General features: G+C 39.5%; 1 protein-coding gene across 1 annotated transcript; it reads left to right on the forward strand.

Annotated features, from left to right (window-relative positions):
* Positions 1-13,407: 13,407 nt before the first annotated feature.
* LOC307111307 (olfactory receptor 1J1-like) lies at positions 13,408-14,389 on the forward strand (the record flags this gene model as incomplete). Its single annotated transcript, XM_079791091.1, has 1 exon — positions 13,408-14,389. Exon 1 carries the CDS (start codon positions 13,448-13,450, stop codon positions 14,387-14,389), a length of 942 nt encoding a protein of 313 aa, XP_079647217.1. The 5' UTR covers positions 13,408-13,447.
* Between the last annotated feature and the right edge of the window lie 695 nt (positions 14,390-15,084).

Raw genomic sequence — 15,084 nt, forward strand, 5'->3', positions numbered from 1 at the left:
GCCAACAAAGATTTAAGCTGTACTTAGTGTGTCATTGAAAATGGTGTGAGTCAAGATTCTGAAATAGAGGAGGAAAAAAATGCGGCAGAATAGACAGACGTGTCCCGAGCCATGTCCCAGAGCAGATAGAAAGAACAGCTGAGGGTCGCTTGGGGAGTGTTTGTTGGTGAGTTGAGGGACAGCTATACTCCAGGAGATGGTGGGGACTGCTGGACGGGGCTCCCCTGACCGGGCAGCCCCCACTGCTGCTTGGTTCCCTCCCAGAACGACGAGCTCAGACACGGAGAATGCTCCATCTTGAAGGGGAAAGTGAATGTTATCAGAAGCCTAAAAATCTACAACTGCGGCACCCACCAAACAGCTGCAAACCCCATAGCACCGGTCCCCATTTGGCACAAACACGCGGATTCAGAGGAGCTCTACACTCCTCCACAGAAAGGTCAAATTTCGCCTGGGATAAGGTGAGGTCTCTGCTCCCAGCAGGAGAGAGAAACACGTGCACTGCGGGAGCTGGAGGACCAGGGGAAGTTTGTGCCTAGAAAAATCCATGGCTGTTGGGGCTGGCATGATCCATGAATGTGGAAGAGGGTCCTCAGAACTGCTAATAGAAAAGAACTCTTAAAAGCAACCCATTTTGATCTGATGCAAAATGACAGCCTAAAAATTTTAAAAGTGTGCCGGCTGCTTAGACCCAAGGGGAAAAAAAAGACTGCACAGACTTGCGCACAGCCCCGGAATTCGCACACTTATTCTGGCCCTGTTTGTTTGTTTGTTTGTTTGTTTTTGTTTTTTCTTTTTCCTTTAAATCCTTGCTTCTGATTACTAAGCCCAATACATAGGATCTCCCAATTAGGGACACCCTAAGAGATTTCAGGGGAAAAGTTGTTTTTCTGGAACCTGGGGATCAGAGTGGGGAATAACCATCAGAGAACCAGCTCTGGGGCAACCCACTCCCACAAACAGAAATTGAATGCCACAGGGAAAGCAGGATCTAAGCACTGGCTAGAGAGGACCTATAGACCCAGAGGTCAATCCAGAAACACTGCCACCAAGGGGTTGAATCACAAATTGACTCTTGTGTAATCACAAATAAAGGAATAAAAGAAATTAAGACACACTGCCTACTTAAAAATCAGGATTGGCTTACAACACTGAGGAGCAGTGGAATGCAGGGAACTGCAATACTGTCTTGACTAGGAAATAGGCGTGCCAAACAGAACAGTAGAGGAAGTGAATGACCTTTACTACTGCTCATTTTTATTTTTTATTTTTTATTTTTTTCAACTTTTACTTGAGAAACTAAGTCTTTTCTTTTTTCCTCACTTGATTTTACCTTTTTAATTATTACATTTTTATTTTCAATCAGTATTATTACTACAACTATTTTACCTTTTTTTTTAAGTGTCATTTTATTTCCTCTTTATTTTAGTTTGGGATTAGTGTTCTACATTCTATTTTCATCTTCCCTTTAGCGTCATTTCACTCTATCTCAACTTTACCTATATGCAATCACTCTCTTCCTAACTTTTACCCTTTTGTTGTCCTATTTCTCTTACCCTTTTCATGCTTTAGATTTTCCCTATGCTTTCTGTTTACCCCGTTAAAATTTCACCCTACTTATATATCTAATTTCCAATCCCCTGCTCCAAGCCATACACACCTCTCTCTTCACTATCTAAAAATTTGTTTTTCTCTCTGTCCTTTTGTTGTTGTTTGCTTGATTGTTGATTATATCGATTTTTTATGCTTGTTTGTGAGATTGTTTTGCTTATTCTTTTGTTTTGTTTTTTTGCTTCTGTTTCCATCACCTCGCTTGCTATTAGTTGTTGTTTGTAGTTTGTATTCATCTCCAGGTACTTGTTGCTGGCATTTGTTGGGATCAGTGGATGCTCTATTGGAGTTTTCTCCCCATATATATAGTTTGTTCCCGTCTTCTTTCGTATTCTCTTTCTTTTCTCTCTTACATTTTTTTCCTTTTCCCAATTTCATTATAGCACTCCTTTCTTGCTTTTTTTTTTATCTTCTTCTTTCTCTCCTATCCCCTAATTTTCCTTTCTCTGGTGGTCACCTTTATTTGAGGTTATTAATATTGTGAATACATTTCTGTTCAGTGCCTTGTGTGTTGTCCCTGGATGTGTTGTATTTTGTGCCTTTAAATCAACCCAGGAGAGAGAAATCTACATATCCAGACACACGGAGAAGAGAGATCATGAGGAGACAAAGAAACAGCCCGCATATGAAAGAAAAGCAGCCATCACCAGAAAATGAAGTACCATATTTTCCGGCGTATAAGACAACTGGGTGTATAAAAGATTTTCCTGGGTTAAAAAGTCGTCTTATATGCCAGAACATACGGCAAATGAAAAGGAGGCAACAACATGCCTGAGAAAGAATGTTGAGAAATGGTTATAAGGTGGCTGAAAAGAATAGAAGATAAACTTGACAATATGAGTAAGAACCAAGAGGAAATGAAGAGGAACAAAGAAGAAATGAAAAATTACATCACTGCTGTAAAGAACTCAATAGAAAGCAACAAGAGTAGACGAGAATAAATAGAGGACTGCACCAGTGAGCTAGAAGACAAGGTAGAAAAAAATACCCAAGTAGAGAGGCTTCTAGAAAAAAAATTAAAAATCAGGAGGAGAGCCTAAGGTAACTTTGGGATAACATGAAACAAAACAACATCCACATAATAGAGGTTCCAGAAGGAGAGGAATCTAAGCAAGAAATAGAAAACCTGTTTGAAGAAGTAATGACAGAAAACTTCCCTGATATAGGGGAAAACCCCAACACAAATCCAAGAAGATCACAGAATCCAAGAAAAATGAACCCCAAAAGACTGACACCAAGGCACATTATAATTAAATAGGCAAACAACAACAAATTAAGAATCTTAAAGGTGGCCAGAGAGATACAGAAAGTTACCTACAAAGAAACTCCCATCAGACTAGCGACTGATTTCTCAACAGAAACTCATCAGGCCAGATGGGAATGGAATTAAATATATAATGTCATGCAAAGGAAGAGTCTCAATCCAAGAATACTGTACCCAGCAAGGCTATCAATCAAAATTGAAGGTAAAATCAGGAGCTTCACAGACAAAAAAGGACTAAGGAAATTTATTACCACCAAACCAGCAATGCCAGAAATGCAAAAGGGTCTGCTGTAAAAAAAAAGAAATAGAAAGCAAAGAATAAAAACGGGTAAAGAATAAAAATGGCGACAAATAAGCACCTATCAATAATAACTTTAAATATAAATGGATGAAATGCACCAATCAAAAGACATAGGGTAATGGATTGGATAAGAAAACATGACCCATATATCTGCTATCTACAAGAAATCCAACTCAGAAAAAAAGACACACAGAGACTAAGGGTGAAGGGATGGAAAAGGTTTTTGAGGTGAATGGAAATGAAAATAAAGCTGGGGTAGCAATACTTATATCTGACAAATTAGATCTCAAAGTGAAGGACATTACAAGAGATAAGGAAGGCCACATCAAAATACTAATGGGGGCAATCCAACAAGAAGAAATAACTCTGGTAAACATATACGCACCCAATACAGGAGCACCCAAATACATAAAGAAACTCCTGGAATATATCAAGAGAGAGATTGACAGCAATACAATCATAGTAGGAGACTTTAATACCCCACTATAACCATTGGACAAATCCTCTAAACAAAAAATCAGCAAAGAAACATCAATCCTAAATGACTCACTAGACCAGATGGAATTAATCGACATCTTCAGAACATTTCACCCCAAAGCCACAGATTATACATTCTTCTCAAGTGCACATGGGTCATTTTCAAAGATAGGCCATATGTTGGGTCACAGGCAAAGTCTCTTCAAATTCAAGAAGATAGAAATCATATCAAGGATTTTCTCAGATCACAGTGGCATAAAACTAGAAATCAACTACAATAAAAACAATCCAAAAATATCAATCACATGGAGACTAAACAGGATGCTAATAAACAATGACTGGGTTACCAGAGAGATCTAAGTAGAAATAAAAAACATCACGGCAACAAATGACAATGCAAACACAACAATCCAAATTCTATGGGACACAGCAAAAGCAGTCTTCAGAGGGAAGTTTATATCTCCATAAGCCTACTGCAAAAAACAAGAAACAATGGTAATAAATTACCTAACACTACAACTCAAAGAGTTAGAAAGAGAGCAACAAGAAAAGCCCAGTGTAAGCAGAAGGAAGGAAATAATAAAGATCAGAGCGGAGAAAAACGACATTGAGACAAAAAAAAAATACAAAAAATCAACAAAACCAAGAGCTAGTTCTTTGAAAGGAGAAACAAGATTGATGAACCTCTATCCAGGCTCACCAAGAAGCAAAGAGAAAGGACCCAAATAAACAAAATCAGAAATGAAAGAGGAGAAATAACAACAGACCCCACCAAAATACAAAGGATTGTTACAAAATACTATGAACAACTCTATTCCAACAAACTGGACAACCTGGAGGAAATGGACATATTCCTAGAAAATACAATCTTCCAAAACTCAATCAGGAAGAATCTAAACATGTCAATAGGCCAATAACTATGGGAGAAATTGAAGCAGTCATCAAAAAGCTTCCAGCAAACAAAAGCCTGGGGCCAGATGGCTTCACAGGGGAGTTTTACGAAACATTCAAGGAAGAACTAAAACCTATCCTCCTCAGACTATTCCAAAAAATTCAAGAGGAATGAACACTTCCAAGCTCCTTCTATGAAGCCAGCATCACCCTAATACCAAATCCAGATTAAAACAACACAATGAAAGAGAATTACAGGCCAATATCCCTCATGAACATAGATGCCAAAATCCTCAATAAATTCTAGCAAATCGGATCCAGCAATACATCAGAAAGATCATACACCATGACCAAGTAGGATTTATCCCAGGAATGCAAGGATGGTACAATATCCGCAAATCAATAAACGTGATACATTACATAAACAAATTGAGAGATAAAAATCACATAGTCATATCAATAGATGCAGAAAAAGCATTTGACAAAATCCAACACCCTTTCTTGATAAAAACTCTCAGCAAGGTGGGAATAGAAGGATCATACCTCAACATAATAAAAGCTATATATGATAAGCCCACAGCAAACATCATACTCAATGGGCAAAAATTAAAACCCTTTCCCCTAAGAAGGAGAACAAGACAGGGATGCCCACTCTCACCACTCCTGTTTGACATAGTACTGGAAGTATTAGCTATTGCAATTAGACAAGAAGAAGAAATAAGAGGTATCCAAATTGGAAAAGAAGAAGTAAAGCTGTCCTTATTTGCAGATGACATGATATTGTACATAAAAAACACAAAATACTCCATCAAAAAACTAATAGACTTAATAAATGAATTCGGCAATGTACCAGGATACAAAATTAACGCCAAGAAATCTATGGCATTTCTATACACCAATAGTGAACTTACAGAAAGAGAGACAAAAAAGCAATCCCATTTACCATCACACCAAAAAAATTAAGATACCTAGGAATAAACTTAACTAAGGAGGTAAAAGACCTATATGCGGAAAACTACAATACACTGAAAAAAGAGATAGAGGAAGACATAAACAGGTGGAAGAACATACCATGTTCATGTATTGGGAGAATCAACTTCATTAAAATGTCCATACTACCCAAAGCAATCTACAGATTCAATGCACTCCCCATCAAAATACCAACAGGATATTTCACAGATCTAGAAAGAACTCTCCAAAAATTCATCTGGAATAAAAAAAGACCCCGAATAGCCACAGCAATCCTGAGAAAGAAGAATAAAGTAGGAGGGATCTCAATAGCAGACTTCAAGCTGTATTACAAAGCCATTGTTCTCAAAACAGCCTGGTACTGGCACAAGAACAGACATATAGACCAATGGAACAGAATAGAGAATCCAGATATCAACCCAAACCACTATGCTCAATTAATATTTGACAAAGGAGGCATGAACATACAATGGAGTCAAGACAGTCTCTTCAATAAATGGTGTTGGGAAAATTGGACACACACATGCAAAAAAATGAAACTAGATCACCAACTTACACCATACACAAAAATAAACTCAAAATGGATACAGGACTTAAACATAAGATGGGAAACTATAAAAATACTAGAGGAATCCACAGGCAACAAAATCTCAGACATATGCCAAAAGAACTTCTTCACTGACACTGCCCCTAGGGCAATGGAAGCTAAAGAGAAAATTAACAAATGGGACTACATCAAAATAAAAAGCTTTTGCACAGCAAAAGAAACCATCAACAAAACAACAAGAAAGCCCACTCTATGGGAGAACATATTTGCAAATGCTATCACTGATAAAGGTTTAATCTCCAACATCTACAGGCAGCTTATGCAACTTAATAAAAGGAAGATAAATGATCCAATAAAAAAAATGGGCAACAGACCTAAATAGAATCTTTTCAAAAGAAGACAGAAGGAAGGCCAAGAGACACATGAAAACATGCTCAATGTCACTAATTATCCGAGAGATGCAAATCAAAACAACAATGCGGTACCATCTCACACCTGTCAGAATGGCTATCATCAACAAATCAACAAATGACAAGTGTTGGCGAGGAAGCGGAGAAAAAGGAACCCTCGTAAACTGCTGGTGGGAATGCAAACTGATGCAGCCACTGTGGAGAACAGTATGTAGTTTCCTCAAAAAACTGAAAATGGAACTCCCATTTGACCCAGTAATCCCACTCCTGGGAATATATCCGAAGAAATTAGAAACACCAATCAGAAAGGATATATGCACCCCTCTGTTAATAGCAGCACAATTTACAATAGCTAAGATTTGGAAACAGCCTAGGTGCCCGTCAGCAGATGACTGGATCAGACAACTGTGGTACATCTACACAATGGAATACTATGCTGCCATAAAAAAGAAGGAATTCTCATCATTTGCAGCAACCTGGATGGAATTGGAGAACATTATGCTAAGTGAAATAAGCCAGTCAATGAAAGAAAAATACCACATGATCTCACTCATTTATGGATAATAAAGAACATTATAAACTGATGAACAAAAAGATAGATACAGAGACAGTAAAGCATCAAACAGACTGTCAAATTACAGGGGGAAGGTTAGGGAGAGGTGGGGGAGATAAGAGATCAACCGAAGGACTTGTATGCATGCATATAAGCATAACCAATGGACGTAAAACTCTGGGGGGTGAGGGCATGAATGGGTGTGGGTTGGGGGGGACAATGGTAAGATATGTACACATATAATACCTTAATAAAATTTTTTTTAAAAAAAGACAGGGATGCCCACTCTCACCACTCCTGTTCAACATAGTACTGGAAGTATTACCCATTGCAATTAGACAAGAAGAAGAAATAAAAGGCATCCAATTGGGAAAGAAGAAGTAAAGCTGTCCTTATTTGCAGATGACATGATATTGTACATAAAAAACCCAAAAGACTCCATCAAAATCTATTAGACTTAATAAATGAATTCAGCAATGTACCAGGATACAAATTTGATGCCAAGAAATCTGTGGATTTCTATATACCAATAATGAACTTATAGAAAGAGAGGCTAAAAAAGCAATCCCATTTACCATTTCACCAAAATAAATTAAGATACCTAGGAATAAACTTAACTAAGAAGGTAAAAGACCTATACACAGAAAACTACGGAACACTGAAAAAAGAGATAGACGAAGACGTAAACAGATGGATTGGTAGAATCAACATCATTAAAATATCCATACTACCCAAAGCAATCTATAGATTCAATGCACTCCCCATTAAAATACCAATGGCATATTTCACAGACCTAGAAAGAACTCTCCAAAAATTCATCTGGAATAAAAAAAAAAAAGACCCTGAATAGCCACAGCAATCCTGAGAAAGAAGAAGAAAGTAGATGGGATCTCAATACCAGATTTCAAACTGTATTACAAAGCCACTGTTCTCAAAACAGCCTGGTACTGTCACAAGAACAGACATATAGACCAATGGAATAGAATATAGAATCCAGATATCGACCCAATTAATATTTGACAAAGGAGGCATGAACATACAATGGAGTCAAGACAGTCTCTTCAATAAATGGTGTTGGGAAAATTGGACAGATACATTCAAAAAAATGAAACTAGTCCACAAACTTACACCATACACAAAAATAAACTCAAAATGGATACAGGACTTAAAAATACAATGAGAAACCATAAAAATACTAGAGGAATCCACAGACAGAGAAATCTCAGACATATGCCGAAGCAATTTCTTCACCGATACCGCTCCTAGAGCAATGGAAACTAAAGAGAAAATAAACAAATGGGACTACATCAAAATAAAAGCTTTTGCAAAGCAAAAGAAACCATCAACAAAACAACAAGAAAGCCCCCTGCAAGGAAGAACATATTTGCAAATGTTATCACTGATAAAGGTTTAATATCCAACATCTACAGGGAGGTTATACAACTTAATAAAAGGAAGATAAATGATTCAATTTAAAAAATGGGCAATGGACCTAAATAGAATCTTTTCAAAAGAAGACAGAAGGAAGGCCAAGAGACATATGAAAACATGCTCAAAGTAACTAATTATCCAAGAGATGCTAATCAAAACGACAATGCAGTACCATGTCACACAGGTCAGAATGGCAATCATCAACAAATCAACAAATGACAAGTGTTGGCGAGGATGCCGAGAAAAAGGAACCCTCGTGCACTACTGGTGGGAATGCAGACTGGTGCAGCCACTGTGGAGGACAGTATGGAGTTTCCTCAAAAAACTAAATATGGAAGTCCCATTTGACCCAGTAATCCCACTCCTGGGAATATATCCCAGGAAACTAGAAACACCAATCAGAAAGGATATATGTACACCTATGTTCATAGCAGCAAAATTTACAATAGCTAAGATTTGGAAACAGCCTAAATGCCCATCAGTAGATGAGTGGATTAGAAAACTATGGTACATCTATGCAATGGAATACTATGCTGTAATAAAAAGTAAGTAATTCTTACCATTTGCAGCAGCATGGATGGACCTGGAGAGCATTATGTTAAGTAAAATAAGCCAAGCATTGAAAGAAAAATACCACATGATCTCTCTCATTTATGGAAAATAAAGAACATTATAACCTGATGAACCAAAAGATAGATACAGAGGCAGTAAAGCACTGAACAGACTGTCAAATTACAGTGGGGAGGCTGGGGAGCGTTGGGGAGGGGGGGAAAGAGATCAACCAAAGGACTTGTATGCATGCATACAAGCACAACCAATGGACACAAGACACTGGGGGTGGGGGTGGGATGAGGGCATGTGACAGGGGGTAGGAGAGGCTGGGGGAAGGTCAATGGGAAAAAAAAGAGATATATGTACTACTATATGTAATACTTTAAACAATAAAAAGAAATAAATTAATATAGATATATACTTACTCAGTAAAAAAAAAGGATAATAACACTAGCTATTGGAAACATTATATATCCTTCTGATAATATGCACTGTGGTATATCAGCTATAAATCTAAGCCTGAAATATACATACAAGCATACATACATACATACTTATACAAACACAGAAGGTAAACGTAGTAAAATGTTAACCATTAGGGGATATGGCTGAATTCTTTGTCCAGGAATTCTTAATATCATTATTACAACTTTCTATATCTTTAAAATAATATCAAAATAGAAAGTTGAAAAATCCTTCTTCCCAGCTGGAACAATGCCCAAAAAGAAAGGCATCCAGGGCATGACTGGAATCAGGGACACTGTCCCCTAGGACCCCAGTCCCTCTGGCTGTTGGACACTTAACTCCCCAAAGGGCAGTCAGAAATCAGCCACAAGCTTGGGGATTTGGTTGCAGTCTCTCATTAGCAGTTAAGTGTTAACACTGGACTCATTTCTCTGGAGCTGGTTAAGGAAAAGGAAAGTCTGTAGAAGTGCCAAGGCCCCAGATATTTCTTCTGTGAGTCTGGATGTTAGGTCTCTTAAAGAAAACCTGAGGAGATGGGCAACAGTCTGGAGCAGGTGTCTGAACTCACCCATGTGACAAGCCCAGGTGAGAGGAGCTGGAAATCTGCACTTGGCTATGGATCTGCCTGTGTGCTAGTGGATTCATGTATGAGACTCTGTGTCCACCAATGTGTGTGTGTATGTGTGTGTGCGTGTGCGTGTATTGTGTATGCTTGTGTAGGTACTGTTTGATAGTTACATGTCTGTATTGTGCTATGAATCTGACTCAGTCTTGTTTTAGTTGTTGTAGATCAAGTTGTCAGCCTCCTGGCATGTGGTTGGGGACTCCTAATTCATGTCTGCAACTGTAAATACTGGCATAATAGCTGAGCACCTGGAGTGATGTTGTCTGTGCTGCTGGACAAGAAGTTGCTGATCTCACAAGGAACCAAGGTCAGCTCAGAGAGGGCTCAGACCTCTGCTTAGCAGTGTGTTGTGGTGCATATGTGAGCTGTGTCTGTGGGTGAGACACTCATGTGTGAGAACTGAAAGGTGTGTTGTTGGATTTTCTCTGTGTGTATGTGACCATCTGTGTGTGACTGTATGCATAAGTGTTGGTAGTGGTTTAATGACTGTGCCTATGACTGAGTAGGCTTAACTTCCCCACACTGACTGCCTTCCCCAGGAAGGGGATGATCAGAAGGGGGAAAGCATGCCTCTCATTAATAGGAAAGTGTATACTATTTGTTGTAATGAGGATATCTATGTGTGCATATGTGTGTGGTGTGTGTTTCTTGCAAGATTTTTGAATTGTTTGTGATCTTGTGTGTTTTTGGTGAAGTATGTGTAGTGTTTGAGTTACAGATATGTGGTGAGTTGAGGGTTTACCAGGTGTGTTATGAAGCAGGTATGTTGATGTGCATGTGAGTTTTTGGGTGAGTGGTGCATCATTGTATATTGTGTATGTCCAACTTTATATGTTAATTTTGACTTGTGTATATGTATATGAGTGTTTCTGAGCTAAACCCCATATTGGCTATCTTTCCCTTAGGATGGGAACGTGATCACAGTTCATTAAAATTTTCAAATCAGCAGTGTGTGTGTGTGTGTGTGTGTGTGTGTGTGTATGATCTGCATCATGGCTCAAGTATTTTCTGAAGTGTCCTTCTGGGGCACCATTACCTAAGATACTCAAATTCTAAGCAACACCCTATTTCTTGAAATGGATCTTCTATCATTTTTATTTATCTGAGTGTGACTTAGTTACTCAGAATTTTCCAACCTCTCCTTTACTTTTACTAAACATCCCAGGGAAACAAACAAACAAAACAACCATAAACTCCAGGCATCATGATGTGTGAAGGTATTGGGCAGAATTACCATTCAATAGTGATGAGACCTTGGGGAAGTTATTTAAAACAGTGTCACTTCTCCATCTATAAAATGGCAAGAATTACACTAGTTTTGTGAATCTTGCAGAGACCCTCAGTAAATAGTTATTGCATAAATAGACATTAATGTATTTGAGAATTTTTTGTCAGTTGCAAAATAAATAATTATGAAGGACTAAAATTATCTAGTAAAGGGAATAAAAACATTTTGTACAACTCTGGGTCCTCAAAGCTCTAAAATGGTACACTGTGCTTGGCTCCTCTAAGCAAGAAAAAGGAAGTTTCCTGTGTAATGATTAAGAGCATGGGTTCTGATCACATAAACATATTAGACTGAACTCCATGAAGTAGCTAATACTTGGTGATTTTTAATTTATAGAAAATGGTAATACATATATATCAAGTTATGAACAGTACATATCACATATGTAATAGATACTAATATACACACATGTATTTGTGCACCATTCTGTCCCTGCTGTACTACTGTGTGCCTACAGAATTTGTCATTTGTGCTTATATTTCGTAACTAAAATAGGTCAAAGAATACAAACTCTTAGAGCAGCTGTGAAGACGTTTTAAAATTTGGCAATGTAAGGCTGATGTGTGGATTTAATTAGGAAATGTAGGTAAAGTCTGTATCCTGGTACCCAATGTTCATCTAAATCAGGCGTCCTCAAACTACGGCCCACGGGCCACATGCTGTTTTGTTTTTGCTGTTTTGTTTTTTTACTTCAAAATAAGATATGTGCAGTGTGCATAAAAATTTGTTCATAGTTTTTTTTAAACTATAGTCCGGCCCTCCAACGGTCTGAGGGACAGTGAACTGGCCCCCTGTTTAAAAAGTTTGAGGACCCCTGATCTAAATGTTCAGCATTATTATGAAAGACTAGTGGCCCGGTGCATGAAATTCATGCATTGGAGGGGGACGGTTCCCTCAGCCTGGCCTGCACCCTCTCCAATCTGGGACCCCTTGGGGGATGTCCAACTGCCGGGGGATGTTCCTTTGGGATTAGGCCTAAACTGGCAGTCAGACATCCCTCTCGCAATCTGGGACCACTGGCTCCTAACCGCACACCTGCCTGCCTAATGGCTCTAACCACTCTTACCTGCCAGCCTGCTCACCCACAATTGCTCTGCTCCCCCTGGCCTGATCGCCCCCCAAATGCCCTCCACTGCCAGCCTCATGGCCCCCAACTGCCCTGCCCAGCCAGAGGCCCTCTGCAGGTGGGCCAGAGGCCCCCCACTGCCAGGCATGGAAAACTTGCCTTGTAGCTGTGGTGACAAAGCAAGAATTCTACCAGGCTGCTCACACTACCTGGTCTCAGTGGCTGCTGCCTCCACCCCCAGGACTGGGGGACTCCAGCGGGGCTGAGAGAACTGGGCGCTGCCATCTTTGTGGCAGAGTCATAGTCAATTTGCATATTCTCTCTTTATTAGATAGGCTAGTTTATGGACTATTCTGTTTTGGAGCTATTCTGGCATCAAGTGGGTTTCAATGGCCACCCATTTCCAGACTGTTCTTCAGTTTAAAGCTGAGGGTAATGGGACCCAGAGGTTCATAGGAGGAGGGTGACAACACTCCAACAATGCCAAATGAGCACTGGAGTCTCACATTACTTTAAGGCACAAAAAAACTGACACCAGTTTTCTGGGGTTCATCTTCTGTTTCTGTCACAGTGAATTATTATGTCATGGCTCTGGCCTGATGAGAATAAAGGGATAATTTCTACATCAAGATGTAAACTAATAGACGTGGGGGACTTGCTTTTTTTTTTCTCTGCTGCATCTCAGTCCTTAGTAGAGGTCCCAACACAGACTTGATGTTAAAAGTAATGGTTGAATAAAACAGTGAACCCCTCTTGCTTCTGTGTGATGATGTCTTGTTGACTATTTTGGGTTTTAATGTTTCCTGAAGCCAGATTGTATTAGAGGAAAAATTCATACATGCACAGGTGTGAGAAATTAATATGAAAGTATTTAAAAATTAATGGTTTTCCCAGATTTTAAGGAATTAGCTCATGCAATTGTGAATGGTCCTGGTCTTCCTTTCTAGGTTCCTGAGACTCCCAAACCTATTTCATCCCCAGCAGACAGAAGAGCAGCATGAAGCCTGAGAACCAGAGCAGCGTGTCTGAGTTCCTCCTCCTGGGGCTCCCCATCCCGCCAGGGCAGCAGGGCCTGTTCTTCACCCTGTTCCTGGGCATGTACCTGACCACGGTGCTGGGCAACCTGCTCATCATCCTGCTCATCAGGCTGGACTCTCGCCTGCACACACCCATGTACTTCTTCCTCAGCCACTTGGCCTTCTCTGACGTCTCCTTCTCATCTGTCATTGTCCCTAAGATGCTCATGAACATGCAGATTCAGCACCTCCGCATTTCCTACCCAGGGTGTATTTCACAGATGTATTTTTATATACTTTTTGGTTGTGTTGATAATCTCCTTCTGGCAGTGATGGCATATGACAGGTACGTGGCCATTTGTCACCCTCTACACTACACCACCATCATGAGGGAGGGGCTGTGTGTGCTATTGGTGGCTGGTTCCTGGATTCTCTCCTGTAGCAGTGCCCTGTTGCACACCCTCCTCTTGGTCCAGCTGTCCTTCTGTACTGACAACATCATTCCCCACTTTTTCTGTAGCCTTCCTATTCTACTCAAGCTGTCTTGTTCAAACACCTCTGTCAATGAGCTGGTTATATTCACTGCAGGGGCTGTAGTTGTCATTTTTCCATTGAGTGGCATCATAACCTCTTATGGCCACATTGCAGCCTCCATCCTGAGGGTCCCCTCTACCAAAGGGATCTGCAAAGCCTTGTCCACCTGTGGCTCCCATCTGTGTGTGGTGTCTCTCTTCTATGGAACAATTATGGCTCTGTACTTTTCCTCCTCGTCAAACAACTCTAATGACAAAGACATGATTGCCTCTCTGATGTATACAGTGGTGACCCCCATGCTGAACCCCTTCATCTATAGCCTGAGGAACAAAGATATGAAATTGGCTCTGGGGATTCTTTACAGAAACAGTGTCCTTGTTGCCAAGTGAGAATTATCTGATTGTGTTCTTATTTCACCCACTGACCTTGTCAATAATCCTGTAAAATGGTGTGTTGACTGTCCATGTCTCTAGCATTCTCCCCACTGCTCTTATTGTATCTAATCCCTTTCAATTTAGTCATATCTTCTGTCCATTTATTCTTTCATGATCAAAATATGGCACTGCCCACAACACACACTTATCCTGAAGTCTTCAAACTCTTGATTAGTCAGGCTTGGACTGATCTTTCTAAATAGCTTGCGCGGTTAGCTTATCCTCCTGAAGAGACATTAAAGACTTGCTAAGATCACAAAACAACCAACCATCTTTCTCAAAATGAAAATGACACTGACATGTTATGCTTCCTTTTAAAAGATAAAACCAGTTTGGCTTTAGGCTAACTTAAGGTGTGAAATACGGCTATACCTTCTCAGGCCTTGATTTTCTAACTCTTAGGTGACTTAGGTGACAGCTGGTCAGAATTCTTATGTCTGTTTATGGTACTTACTTTGTCTATAATGAAATGAACAATTGGACCCTGAATCAGAGCCGGCTTAAAGTTTTGTGAAATATTGTTTTAATAGATTAGAAAAGCCCTCCTCAACATTAGGTAATATGGCTTTTAATTAGAATTCACAGTTTCTGTCTGTTGGAGTAAGTAAGATATAAATCACCTCATTTCCTCTCTCTTATCTATTGTTTTC

This window comes from Cnephaeus nilssonii (assembly GCF_951640355.1).
Source record: "Cnephaeus nilssonii genome assembly, chromosome: 14".
Lineage (NCBI taxonomy): Eukaryota > Metazoa > Chordata > Mammalia > Chiroptera > Vespertilionidae > Cnephaeus > Cnephaeus nilssonii.